This window comes from Anguilla rostrata, chromosome 2 (genome assembly GCF_018555375.3).
Source record: "Anguilla rostrata isolate EN2019 chromosome 2, ASM1855537v3, whole genome shotgun sequence".
Taxonomy (NCBI): domain Eukaryota; kingdom Metazoa; phylum Chordata; class Actinopteri; order Anguilliformes; family Anguillidae; genus Anguilla; species Anguilla rostrata.
In genome coordinates, this window is record NC_057934.1 from 58,339,011 (window position 1) to 58,352,759 (window position 13,749).

Below are 13,749 nucleotides of genomic sequence, written 5' to 3' on the forward strand. Positions count from 1 at the left end.
GTGGCCATTTTAAGTACATCAAGCCCATCAGACCTGTCTATTCATGTAGCAGAGAATGTTCGTGATTTTGATCAATGAATCGTCATAGGCCTGTGACTGTAAACCATGGGGTGGGGGGGGGGGGTGGGGGGTCATCATTGCACTTACACCTTGTCCCCACAGTTCCTTATCTTCACTCCTTCCCTGAAGGGGGGGGGGGGGAGATCTTTTGGACAGAAACAAATGGACCCACTCACATACTCACATGCACACAGGCATGCTTGCAACAGCACACACACACACACAAACACACACATGTGCACCAGCACACACGCCCTCTCAGTCCCTCACTTTCAAGGTTCTGGAATGACTGCTTATGAATGGCAGTTTAATACACATTCATATTCCTCAAACCAAACACACACACACACACACACACAGAACAGGAAATATTCCAGGAAGATGTCTTTATTCTCTGGAAAACACAACTTTTATCTCTTCACAATTCTTCTCCTGAAGAAAAATCACAGACTGCAATTGCACTTAAAAAAAAAAACAAACAAAAAAAAAACAACACCAATAACAACAAAATAAAACATGAAAACAAAACAGCAGTATTAGCTGCATACTGTCCATTTCTGTCATAAGAAACAACTTCACACTGTACATCAAGCTTTTTACAAAGCAGTGGCAACTTCTCATTTACAATGTTCTTCCACACGCACACCAGCGGCTGCTACAGTGGGGGGGGGGGGGGAGTTGGGTGAGTGCTACCGCTACGGTTGTCAATGTCAACGTAGTTATCGGTGGCAAAGACAGCGTTCCTCTTCCAAAAAAAAGGGTAGCCTTAAGACATTCCAGATTGGAATGGATGTTGGCTTCAGAGAGAGAGAGAGAAACTCAAACACAAAAAAAAACAGTCCAGCTGATTGCGTTGCTAGGCAACATTTAAGAGCTTCGGCCTCTGTCAAACAGAGCGTTAAGACAGCAAGGTTTTTGGAGGGAGGGTTTTGTCCATGGGACAAGGGAGCACATCCCGACAGCTCTGGCCCCTTCCCCGTCCCCTGCCCGATCTGGGCAGGCGGACGGCGGGGACCTGGCGTTTCCAGCGTTAGCCGCCCGGTTAGCGGTTCATTCTGTGTCTATGTGACAGGGGTTGGTTCCCTGCGCCACGGCCTCCTGGTACAGCTTCAGGAAGTCCTTGTACCGCGGGGCGCACCCCAGCCATGCCTCCCCAAAATGTACCGTCCCGGTAAAGAGGAACTCGCCCTCCCCAGGCCTCACGCCGCACTGGAGGGGCGTCTTCACTCGCCCCACCCATCGCCTGGCCCGCCCCCCCGCCGAGCTGAACACCTTGCTCTTCTGCCTGTACAGCTGGCTCAACCTCACGGCAACCGCCGACTGCCCCGCCTCCTCCTCCACCCCCTGGATACTGCCATGCCCAGCTGGGAGGGAGGGAGAGAGAGAGAGAGAGAGAGAGAGTTAGTCACAGCTCCCAGAATTCCAATGCTCTGATTGAAAAGCCTAATTTAAGACAGATTTAACCCCGCCCCCCGCCCCCCCAAGTTGCATCAACTAGTGTAAAAACTAATCCACATCAGACATCTTCTCCAACTACCTTGTTTTGTGATTCTTTATTGGCTGTATTAGCAGAGCACTGCGGATACAGTCAATCAGGAGAGCAGGTGCAGATTCACTGAACCGACAACCCTCAATCACTATGATTATGTACATGTTGTTTTATTACATAGCATGCTAAGTGCTACAGGGCTGCTTCGTGCTCATTATGTTGCATTGTTCCCGTCAACCGTGAAGCAAAACAAATACTTCAGTCAACCAATCACACAATTAATCAATCAATCAAGACACAAGACAAGCTTGGCCTCACGCTGAGCTTCTGGTTCAGTAAGAGTAAGACCTTATTTCATAAGACTGAGATTATCAAGAACTTCATCGCCTTTGAACAAGAAAAACACTGCATGGGCTGTAGTGTTGTCTAATGGTTATTGAACTTGGGACTTGGGACTGTGAGTGCAGGTTTGATTATGGGACAGGAAACAGTTGGGGTTGGGGGTGAGGTCCTTACCAAAATCACTGGTGCACACAGCGAGAAGTACCTCTGCATCATTGCAAGGCTGACAGGGAGCTGTGGAGAGGGAGGGAGGGAGGGAGGGAGAGAGAGAGAGAGAGACAGAGATTAAAGATGTGTTTCATGCATAATGTTCCTCCGTGTAACTGTTACAAAGATCACAAATCTTCCCCCAGCATGTACACACGCATACATATGCTCACATATGCACATGCACAGGTGCACTCCTCACACTCACCCTCATACTGACACACACACACACATATACGTGCACACATGCACGCACACACACTCACCCTCAAACTGACACACACACAGACACACGCACACGCACACACACACACGTGCACACACACACATTACATTACATTACATTACAGGCATTTAGCAGACGCTCTTATCCAGAGCGACTTACACAACTTTTTACATAGCACTTTACATTGTATCCATTTATACAGCTGGATATATACTGAATCCTGCAATGCAGGTTAAGTACCTTGCTCAAGGGTACAACGGCAGTGTCCTTATCCGGGATTCGAACCTGCGACCTTTCGGTTACAAGCGCAGTTCCTTACCCACTGTGCCACACACACAGACACACACACACACACGCGCGCACACACACACACACAGACACACACACACACGTGCACACACACACACACACGCACGCACACACACACACACACAGACACACACACACACACACACACAGGCACGTACACACACACACACTCAGTAAATGCAGGTGTGCAGAGGACGCAGTGCTTCTTGTTCTTATGCTGAAATGAATTTGTTCTCCTGCCCTGGGTCTCTTATTTATTTACAGGGTGGAACAGGAGTCAGCCGTCACAGTCTGCAGTTTCACACAAACGAGGAGCGGGGGGGGGGGCAGTGGTCTTTAAAATCCACTCACATCCCCCCCTGCTTCCTTTCAGAGTACCGCCCATCAGAAGCGAGGTTCTCCTTAAAATCAGCGACCCAGCACCCCATCAGGGCAGCCCTAAGGCCAGGGGCTTCCTTTAAAACCAGCGAAGCGTCAGCCTACGACCTGGCCTCTCAATTAGGGAGGAAGGGGGGTGGGGCTCAGGCGTGCAGTGAAGTGACTCAGGCTACCCCCCCCCCCCCGCCCCCCCGCCGGAGCCCTGTCCCCTTGAGCCCGCCCCCTGTACCCGCTGCATAACTGGGTCACTTTCAAACAAACTTTTGCTAAACTGCCAAGAGAATTTCTGTCAAACTCACCAGGCATAAATTAAAGTCCAAAGATCACAGAACTGTACAGAGAGACTCAGATAGGCAGTGAGAGAGAGAAAGAGAGAGCGAGAGAGAGAGGTGTGTAGGGTCTCTGAAAATAGAGAACAAGAGGTAGAGCAAGAGAAGACAGGGATAGAGAGAAGAAGAGAGACAGTGCATGCACATGTACTATAGATGTGCACCTACATAGGTAAATAGGCCCTTCAGTTGCCTTATAAACAAAATTACATATTATTATGTATTACATATTGTCTTACGTTCTGGCAATACAAATGCTGTTCTGTCATGCCAATGAAGCTGAATTGAATTGAGTGCGCAGAACTGAACACCATTTCCTCAAACCCATTTGCTACTTAACCCTTTGAAGAGGAGGCTTTTTGGAATGGCTTTTCAAAGTTCTAAGTCAGTGTTCTGGAACTCTACTGCTTTTCAGGGACCAGTAGTGATTGTGACATCAAACTTGTCTAGAATGTTCAGTTACAGTAAGTACATACTAATCACATACTGTATCTGTGACCTTACACTTTAACAAGTTAAAGCACTATATCAATAACACACTCAACCTCCCACTCACACCAACGATGGCACTCAACTATGTTTTAGAGTTATGAACATGCTGCTACTATCAGCTGTGTCACTGCGGACTGCCTAAACCAGGGTGTATTTACGGTTACTGAGGATAAGGGCGTCTGCCAAATGCCTGAATGTAAATGTTAACACATGGTATGGCACAGAGAGCAGCTACAGCCTTGCCGGTCCACACTCAGCCCAGGTTCTTAATGGGTTTTTTTGGAGGGGGGCGGGGGCAGTCGCAGCAGTAAATCACTCTCTGGCTGAGGTTCGGAGCTGCCGCTCTCTACCCCTGAGGTGGGGGTCCGGGGAAAGGCAGCGCGTGGCGGAATTTCCTGGACCTGCCACATTCCGCTGAACTGTGGCCCCTGCCTGTGGCGCCGGCCAATCAGCTGAGGGACTCTGTCCTTACCTGAGGCCCTGTCACTCACTGATGCATCAGAAACACCCAACACCATTCCTCTGCCAATTAACCTTGCTTAGGAGGTCATGGAGGAGAGGGAGGGAGGAGGCAGGGGGGTGGTGGAAAGAGTGGCAGTTAGAGGACAGAATTAAGGAAACGCCACCGCAGTTACCCACGTGTGGCTAAGACAGGGGGAGGGTTACCAGATATGTTAAAAGGAAAAAAGTTTAGCGATATTTTAATCAGGGGATTAAGTTTTTTTTTTTTTTTTTGAGGTGCATCGATTTTTATAACTGGATGTTTACTGAGGCAATGGAAGTCAGCCTGGTCCACCATGGGATTGCCTGGCCTGGGATCTGAACACGCAACCTGCTGTTGCCCCAGTTATGTTCACCTGGAACGCTCACTTTGCTGCGGGTAGGAGAAGAGACTCCAGTGTGCTAACTAGCATGCAACACCGCAGAAAGCGCCAGTCAAAAAATAGCCCTTTATCTGGACAGCCTGGAGCCTGGCTCCCCTGAAGTTGGGGGGGAGGGCACATTATTTTTAACTCCCTGTCAGGTGGGGGAGGAGCAGGAGCGGGTACCAGAGGTCAGCTGGTGCAGCCGTGCCCCGCCTCCGCTGTGGGGTCAGAGTTGATGGGTCGGAGGTCAGGCAACCACGGGCCTGCCTGCAGCGGGGAAACTCCTGGGCCCATCTCCAGAGAGCTGATACCCTGGACGCTGCTGAAAGCTGGGGGCAGCTCTGCCTGACGGAGGGGTAAATACCGCCAGATCCACCGGCCCGCCATCATACATCAAACGCAGCCCTCCCCGCCACATCTAAACAGCCACGCTCGACTCAGAACCGCGGAAATGCACTGTCTTTCCGTCTGGGCATAAACAGGCCCGCTCGGCTCAGAACCGCGGAAATGCACTGTCTTTCCGTCCGGGCATAAACAGGCCCGCTCGGTGCACGGCCGCAGGAATTCCCTGTCTCTCTATCCCCATTAAAACAGGCCTGTGGGGCCAGACCAGCAGGACTGTAATGTCTCACCATCCACATTAAAGCACTGGATCAGAGCCACAGAAAAGCACTGTATCTCTGTCCACATTAAAGCAGGCTCATTTGGATCGGAACCGCAGAACCATTTTGTCTCACCTTCCACATTAAACATCGGACCAGGACCACAGGCATGTAATGGTCTGTTTATGCACCATGAAACAGCCATGCCTCAGACCCGCTCGAATTAGGACCACAGGAAACCACCGTCTGTCTGTCAACGCTAAAATGGGCCTGCTTGAGTCAGGAGCACAGGGCTGCATCCAGATTAATACATCGGATCAGAACCGCAGGAATGCACCCTCTCCCAGTCCACAGAAAAACTGCCAGAACCAGAACAGCTATGGAAAAAACATGGAGAGAAACACAGAGAGGGATGACAGAGAGAGAGAGAGAGAGAGATAGAAAAAGAGAATGAGAGAAAGATAGAGAAAAGACAAATAGAGAAAGAGAGACAGTGAGAGTAAGAGAGAGATAGAAAGTGAAACAGAAAGAGAAATAGAAACAGAATGAGAGAGAGACATAAATTGAGAAAGATAGAAAGCGAGAGACCTAGACAGAATGAGAGATGAGGAGAAAGAGAGAGAAAGACAGAGAGAGAGAGAAAGAAAGACAAGGTTCAACAGACAGTTACAGCACATTCGGTGGGGATGATGGGTATACTGTAACCAGAACAGCACTGGAACAAGAAGACCCAGTTTCCCACGTAGGGCAATCGGATCAGACGCTGATTCCAGCAGAAGATCCGACATCGCTCTTTGTGCCCTCTCTGGAAGAGAGCCCGTCCACCTCTTCAGCCCAGGGAAGGAAACTGACGTGATGCAAGCTTCCCCATGTCACACTCACACCGCGAAGCCCCCCTGTTAGTCAGGCACCTGGATCTTACTGACCGCTGGATTATCAGAGTATGCATGTTGATTCATACATACCCACTTTGATTTCACTTTATCACTTCTAATACTACAGTAACCGAGTCCAGCTACCTTCCTGAGTGAAGACAATCCATTGGGTTATAACCGGAGGTGCATGCATTCAGTGGACGAGCAGGAGTTGAGCCCAATGCTTCTTCTGTGCACTTTCATGACTTCTCCGGTGGCTTAATTCAGCCCAAAAAACCAACAATGGGCTTGTTCACCGACCAATCGATGGCCGTTCAGTGTCGTACTGAAGCCTGCCATCACAAGCTTGCTATCACAAGCCGTTCCACAGCAAAGAAAAAAGTGACCAATGACACATCCGTCCCTGCCTGCCAAATCCTTTCAAAAGTTTGACACGTTAAACAATGACAACGGGTTTATTTGTCACAAATCCGTGAACAATTGTTGACTTTCAGATGCGGAATATTCGGGAATATTCCGGAAAGCAAACTCAAACCAAACAGACGATATCACCAACAGGATTCAGTCACAGCCTGAACACGTATAATGTCCACATTCACAGAGCCACACTATATCTCGCCATACTTTCTATGCGTTTTCACAGCAGTGGTAGTGGGTAGGAGCAGCTGTGATTGGCTTACTGCCCCCCTGGTGTGAATCCCATGTGACCCCACTCCACCCAGCTATTGCTCTTGGACACCCTTGGTTCCTATGGATTTGGCACTGGAGGTGGGGGGGGGGGTGGGGGGGGGGGTGCAGAAGGGACGCAGGGCAGGCAGACAAAGGGCTCTTTCATGTCAAAAGGGGGGGACAATTTGTACCTGTTGCTAATCCCATCCCAACCCCCCCACCCCCCACCACCCTTCATCATGTTTGTTTACCCAGCCAATTCTGCAGTATCCTGGCCTCATGAATGAGCTGATTCACCAGCCCCCACCCCACCGTTTAAAGTCTCATAATGCCGCACTCAACAGAGCGAGGTCAAACAACGAACAGGGTGAGGACCGCGGCCGCACTTCAAAAGGGTGGGATAAATCAACCTAAACACCCCCCCAAAACCAAACGTCCCCCTCCCACCCCACCCCCCGAAGCTCCCAGCAAGTCAAAGCAAACACCGCGTCCCTCTCAGCCCTCTGATGAAGAGGAAACCCGAAACCCAAAAGCACTCTGAGGGTAGCGTGGGGGAGAGGACACAGCGCCGGACCTGGACCCTGCTTCACGAAGCAGGATTACTGAGTTAGCTGGATAACAGCGCCGAGTAAAACCCGGAACCTCCCTAAATCTGGAACACGGACTGAAGTAAAAAGAGCCGCTCCGGGTTTTACTCGGTGCTTCATCCTGCTTCGTGAAACACCCCCCTAATCTGCACGTTTACCCCAATGCGCTTTCTTTTAGCCACTATCCAGATATCGCCCTCCCCCCCACGACTCCTGATCCTTACAGACACAACTAGAGCCCGGGGTCGCCGAGCAACCGGCCTCCAGCGTTTCCGCGGTGATGAGCGGCGCATGCGAACACGGGGCACTGTGCAGGACTTGTTGTGTTGGGCAGGAGGACAGAGCTGCGTTCAGGCACAGTCGCTCCCCGGCCAGCCGGCTCCTATCAGACCGGCGCTTAACACTCCGGCGCCATGGCGACCGGCTAACGGCAGGGCCGCTCAACCGCTAACCATTTCACCCTCCCTTAGCAGCTGCGCATCACGACGTGGCAAACCGCCGGCAGGCCGACAACCGTGCCGACGTCGGGCCGCTCGCGGGCTCCCGCGCGCCTGTCAGTTGGGGGAGGTGCCCCTGTTTTTTTTTTTTAGTTAAAGAAACAAAAGGAAAACCCCTCTTACCCGTCAGGGAGTGCAGCTCGGGCCTCTGCCTGCCGCTGAACAGCTCGTACTGGAAGGCGGTGATCTTGCGGCTGATGTCGCGGCGGGCGACGGCCTCGATGAACAGCGCCCCCTCCTGGAGGCCGAAGCAGTGCAGGCGGCCCGGCGCCTGGTCCTGCTCGCGCAGCAGCAGCCGGAGCCGGCCGCCCTTCTCCAGGTAGACGTTGGCGCCGCGCGAGTCCGCCGCGGGCTTGACGCAGACGCTGAGCGGCCCGGCGGCCTGGGCGGCCGTGTTGGGCCGCAGGTTGACGATGATGGCGCCCGTGGGGTACAGCCACTCCAGCGAGCCCTGGGAGCAGCGCAGGTACACCTGCTCCACGTCCCGCGCGTGAGCCTCGTGCGTCAGCCCGCTGAGGGGAAAGGCCCACACAAAGGAGTCACCGGGGGCCGCTTCCCTTCTCTTTCTTATGTGAAATCATTTTCCCTATTTCTATTTTTCACACAACATCACCCACTCACCACCCCCAGCCCCTCCCCTATCCCAACAGCATCTCTCTCAACCCCCCCCCACAGCTCCCCTTATCACACTACCTAAACAACAGGCCCCCTTCAAACCCATCCCCAAAACCATCAGGCAGCCATCTTTAAAGCCCACATAAAGGCATAAGAGCAGAAATAAGTAAACCACTTTAAAAATGGCTCAGCATCCTGCAGATTACTGGAATCCCATAACCAGAATTGGCTGTGCCAGTTCATGTATCAGTCCCAGTCGTTCCTTTTGGGTCACAAGCAGGAAATCATTTCTTTTACTTGGTCAAGGGCTATAAGAGTAATAGCATTCTCTAAACCGTAAGCAGTTATAGTTTCTACGTTACAAGTAAAAATGAATAAATGCTACTAGAGGCCTCCTAGTGGATGACACGAGAACATGCGCGTACCTGCCAAACAGAAGACGTCCCCCCAAACGAAACTGAACAGAAACCCCGTCGCTCGCAGGTTTGCCTATCACTGGTGACTGTTCCGAGGTGCAACCCATTTTATGTCTATGGCATTCTCTATTTAGATAGGGCAGAACTGATGTTACAGATACTGCGGGAGGATATGAGCCTGCTTATCTGGGGTGACTTGCGTTTTATAGATCGAGTCGCTTCGTGGGTAATCAGCCGGGAACTGATTAAAACTTGTTAGATGATGTCGTAAAACTGCAACAAGGACGTGTGAACGTGGGCTGCGAAGTTGCTTGCTTTTATTACGGCGCTATTTCTTAACGCCGCATCAAAGGATTCTGTTTCTTGCTTTAAAAAAATAGGTAATTGCGGCTCTACTTGCTCCTGTTGGACCACAGCCAAGCAGCAGCCTATGCTCGGCGCGAGGTAGTTATTACAGAGAAAAAAGTGTGTGTGGTTAATATCTTACACAAGGTACCCCCCCCCCCCTCCCTCCGCGCGCCTGGCAGCATGACCGGTCACATGTGCACACGGTTCAGATACTAATCTCCGCGGACACACTGTTATTATGTTTTCCGAAACTGTCGTTTCTCAACGCTCGCGCGATGTGTTGCAATAGGAATGTTGCCTCCTTGGGACGTTGCCTTTTTTTTAAAGCAGATGTTAAAGCACTTACTGAACAAGGCGCGTGACCTCGCAATAGTTAAAGGATAGGCTGCCGATAAATACGAGCGAATGCAGGGGAGCTATACGCACATGCACGCGGCAACAATCAATGTCCAACCTCTAGAGCGCTTACATGAAATTCGAGGATCCAGCTGCAACCTTGATTACTTCATATGTGGCCATTTTGCAGACGCTCTTATCCAGATCGCCGTATATGATGCGCATTAATTCCAAGTCCATTCTCTTTGGAAGCGATTCATTTTTTTCCCTTTTCTTTTTAAAATTTCTTAGAATTTTTACCATCGTCAACGTTTTACACAAATTACTGGAACAAGCATACTGTTTTTCTATTCAAGCAAAACATCTGCCTTTTTAATACTTCTTCAACAAGAAGAGGTTCGTTGTGGTAGACTTATTTTAATTAGTGTAGCCTATTCTCCCGTCTCACTAAGGGAAATGTTAGGGTGTTCAACTGATGTTAGCCTATATGTTAAGATCGGAGAGATGTTAAGATGATGAGATCAAGCCAGTGAATCGTAGGCAGCGCGAAGATAAGGGTTTAGGTACCACGCGCAAATAACCCCACAACCCGGAGTAACTTTACTTGTTCTTGATTAAGCCTCGAAATTGCCTCTATCGCCAATTAGGAGAGTTTCGCAGAACAAATTATTGGTTTATATTCAAAGAGTTGGATCAAGCTTTTACTTCTAGTCTCGATAATGTTGAAGCCGGGCCAAACAATTCTGAATCGAATGTCGGTTAACTCATGCAGGACTCATTATTACTTTCTGGGAGTGTTTGTTGGGAGATGGCATGATCCAAATCCAATATCCTCGCCGCTTTGCTTAAACAGAATTATATACCATAGTGGCTGCAAAAAAGCCGCAAACGAAACAAACAGCGAACGGCCTATTTCCTTCCAGAAAATGATTTATTTTCAGTGGAGAAGCTGTTTATGATATCAATCTATATTTATGAATAGCAGTATAATGTGCCTATCGTCAGTGTAAACTATTTGCCAACACCAAACTGCCCGCGGATGTTAGGAAAAGTTTATTTAAATATATCTGAATTCTGCACTTGGATTAGGTATATCCCATTAGATTTATTAGCACTTTCTATTTGGAGCAACGACAGCTTATAGAACACGTTTAGATATAATAATTGTATCGTAGAAATGTGTATAATAAAATTTATTTAAGTCTACATTGCCATGTTCAGTGTTTCGTTCTAGATCAGGGCCCACATCAAATAAAATTTAAACTCTGTAAACTCGCACCGAAACGACCCTCGCGTAATCCACAGTGTCAGCAAGAAGGTAATTTAGATCAAAGTTCTATCAGTGGGCTAATACTGAAATTGCGTTCGTTGCTTACGCCACCCCTGGCCGTGTTTTTAACGTGGAAAAATACAATGTGATCTTCTGTGTATCTTAAATCGCCCGTCAAGGACTTCACACAAACGTTAGGCTAAGTGCCGAAGGCTAAAATCCCCCAAAGACGGAAATGTGTCATACTTGGACGAACACCGAGTCTCATTTTTTCCACAAAATTAAGTATTTTTTAAACATTTTGTATTTTGACAGTGACTATGTTACGAGCCAATATAAATAGTTTCAGGCACTGTCATAGGCAAAAACTATTCCTAACCCGAATTAACGAACTGCAAGAGAAACCAACAAAGCCCTCGAAAACTGAAGCGTTTTACAAACAAAGAAAACAATTATACAAGGCGATAAAGTGAAGGAATCTCAAGGTCAAGAGGGTGACTGCATTTTGATGACTGAGGGTGTGTTTTACTGTCTTAAATATAGACACCGCTACAGGTGTTAGTGCGGCGCGTGCAGTAATCCCCCCTCTATATGCTGGCATGCCACATAACACCGCCTATCGCAGCAAAATACCGGACACTGAGCCCAGATAACTACCTATACTGTTTTATCAGTTTCAAAGCATTTTACTTTGACAGAAAGATACCCGAGGCCTCGTTTACCACCCCAAGTCTGCTTATAGGCGATAGATCGAGCAGGGTAGTCTATCGACCGCACATATAGTTACATTCAAGAAACATAGATATGACCTCAACGACTATTTTAAACGCAAGTGCCTCTTTCATTCCTCAACTCAGATGCACTACAGTTCTTAAAAAGCACACGGTGTGAAAATACATTCTAGTCTACACTACTAAATTCTTCACGCAAACCCAATACAACTTAACCTGAAAAGTATGATTTAAAAGTACATACAATTAAATCACTGAAATATTTGCCAATGATAAAATGCAAAAGAATGTAAAGCCAGTGCAATTCCCAAGGTAGTGTAAGCAACAGTAGTTTTTTTGCGAAATGTCAGTGATGTCGCGAGGAGGATCAAATCAAATCGTTTCGAATAAACTGCTTACCTTCCCCTCCAACTGCACTGGTCGCTCGAGTACTGCGAGGACGCTACCCGGCACAGCAGCAGCACCGCCACAAAGTAAGCTAAAAACGGTGACAGCATGATCCGCTCTTCCACCCAAAAGCTCAGTCCGACTCCCTTTCCTCTTCTGCGGGTAAAGAAAAATCCACCTCGTCGAAGACTCCCCCAAACGAGCTTTCCTCCCCCCCTTCAACTACATTGCAGTCGCGTGCGGGAGCGCGTCTTCTCTAAAAGTGAGCCGATGTGATTTGCGGCGTTTGCTCTCATTTCAGTGTCCCCCTTTAGCAGCGGTACGTTCCTAAAGAGAACTGTAGACTGTTGAAGCTTTTTTTTTTTTTGCAATCGACTTCCACTCCACGTCACCGCCTCTTCAGCCAGATGACTGGGTGACTGACACAGCAGTGCTCCGTCCGCGACACGCCTACTCTCTGACTCTTGTGCCTGTCAGTCGGCATCCTGCCAAGATGTATTAATACACAATAAGCTATAAAAACAATTGCAAAATACCTAACATAATGTCTTGGTTTACATTTTGAGAAGAAATTTTTTTTTAAAAGCACAAGGTACGTTTTTATCTTTCAGGGGCGACGCATTTTTATTATTATTAGGGTCATACCAGGACTTCGGGGTTATCTTTATTTTACATAGCCTATCAGTTACATAGACCAAATGATGAATCCTACAAACGTCTCCCTGTCAAAACTTCAATCAACTCTCATCTCATAGGAAATAGACACCTGAAAAATATATTTTAATGGTGGGTTCTCATGACATTCCCATAGCTAATTATCGGCAGAAAAAAGTGCATACACGGAAAGGCACCCCGTATCTGTTTTTAAATATGGTTGTGGATCATTGATTTGTTAAGATCAATGGCATATTGAGTTCCACTATGTACTGAGATATTTAAGCCAGATACCTGGTTACCTCTGATAGCAGGTTCAGACTTGGATACAGATGGATCTCCCAACAAGACATTGATCCCAATTGTACCTCAAAAAGATCACAGAAATGGTTCTGTGAAAAGAAAATCGGTGTCTTGCAACAGCTATCAAAAACATGTGGTCTGAATTGAAGAGGACAGCACATAAGCACAAAGCCAAACATATCAACGATACTAAATGGTTATGTTCTGATCCCTTCAACTGTGAACACACAAACCTTAGCAAACATCACAGAGAAAGGTTGCGGTGCTTTTATTCGTGCCTGAGGATTGCTGCACAAAGTATTAATCACATTATCTATTTAGATAGCAATAATTTAGGTGTCAATAATTGTGAAGCCTAGATAAATGTATTATTTGGAAAATTTGTTATTTTGGTTAATTCCGTTGTTTCGTTAAAAGTACAGCATGTTCCATATGTGGGGAAATTATCTTTTTTTATGAATATGTATCCAGGGTCCGATATTTCTGGACCCAGCAGTAAAAATTTGGAACAAGAAGGAACGATTCTTCGCGACATTACACAGGGTTTGTTACAACGCATAGTCTGCGTCGTTGCTGAAGTCCAAAACAATTGAAGACCACTCGCTGAACTAGCACGCAGGTGACGGTTGCACACTGGCTACCCTTTCCCGTGAGAAAATCGAAACGGCAACAATATATCGAGCGCGCTACATTCCCCCAGACAGCTCCATCAATGTAGCGTATTTCGTAGCAAGTTGACAAGAGTGGGCGTAAACGTCAAC

The 13,749-nt window shown here is 48.1% G+C and overlaps 1 protein-coding gene across 4 annotated transcripts; it reads right to left on the bottom strand.

The window, feature by feature from the left end:
• Positions 1-431: 431 nt before the first annotated feature.
• Positions 432-13,317, bottom strand: LOC135249273 (meteorin-like protein). Of its 4 annotated transcripts, none has more exons than XM_064324750.1 (4): positions 12,980-13,317; positions 8,052-8,440; positions 2,066-2,125; positions 432-1,424 (listed from the first exon to the last, which is right to left on the bottom strand). In XM_064324750.1, the coding sequence occupies exons 1-4, from the start codon at positions 13,165-13,167 to the stop codon at positions 1,111-1,113; spliced, it is 951 nt and encodes a 316-aa protein (XP_064180820.1). In that variant the 5' UTR covers positions 13,168-13,317; the 3' UTR covers positions 432-1,110. The 4 variants fall into 4 exon arrangements, with proteins under 4 accessions (XP_064180820.1, XP_064180822.1, XP_064180821.1 ...); XM_064324752.1 differs by lacking the exon at positions 12,980-13,317 and adding an exon at positions 12,044-12,452; XM_064324751.1 differs by lacking the exon at positions 12,980-13,317 and adding an exon at positions 9,777-12,013.
• Positions 13,318-13,749: the final 432 nt, after the last annotated feature.

Excerpts from the sequence above, each read along its gene's own strand:
- LOC135249273 (XM_064324750.1), bottom strand. The coding sequence starts at position 13,167 with ATGTTTGGCTTTGTGCTTATGTGCTGTCCTCTTCAATTCAGACCACAT. Across the intron at positions 2,126-8,051 it reads CGAGCTGCACTCCCTGACGG|CTCCCTGTCAGCCTTGCAAT; the intron begins GTAAGAGGGGTT and ends CCCTCTCCACAG. Across the intron at positions 1,425-2,065 it reads TGTGTGCACCAGTGATTTTG|CTGGGCATGGCAGTATCCAG; the intron begins GTAAGGACCTCA and ends CCTCCCTCCCAG.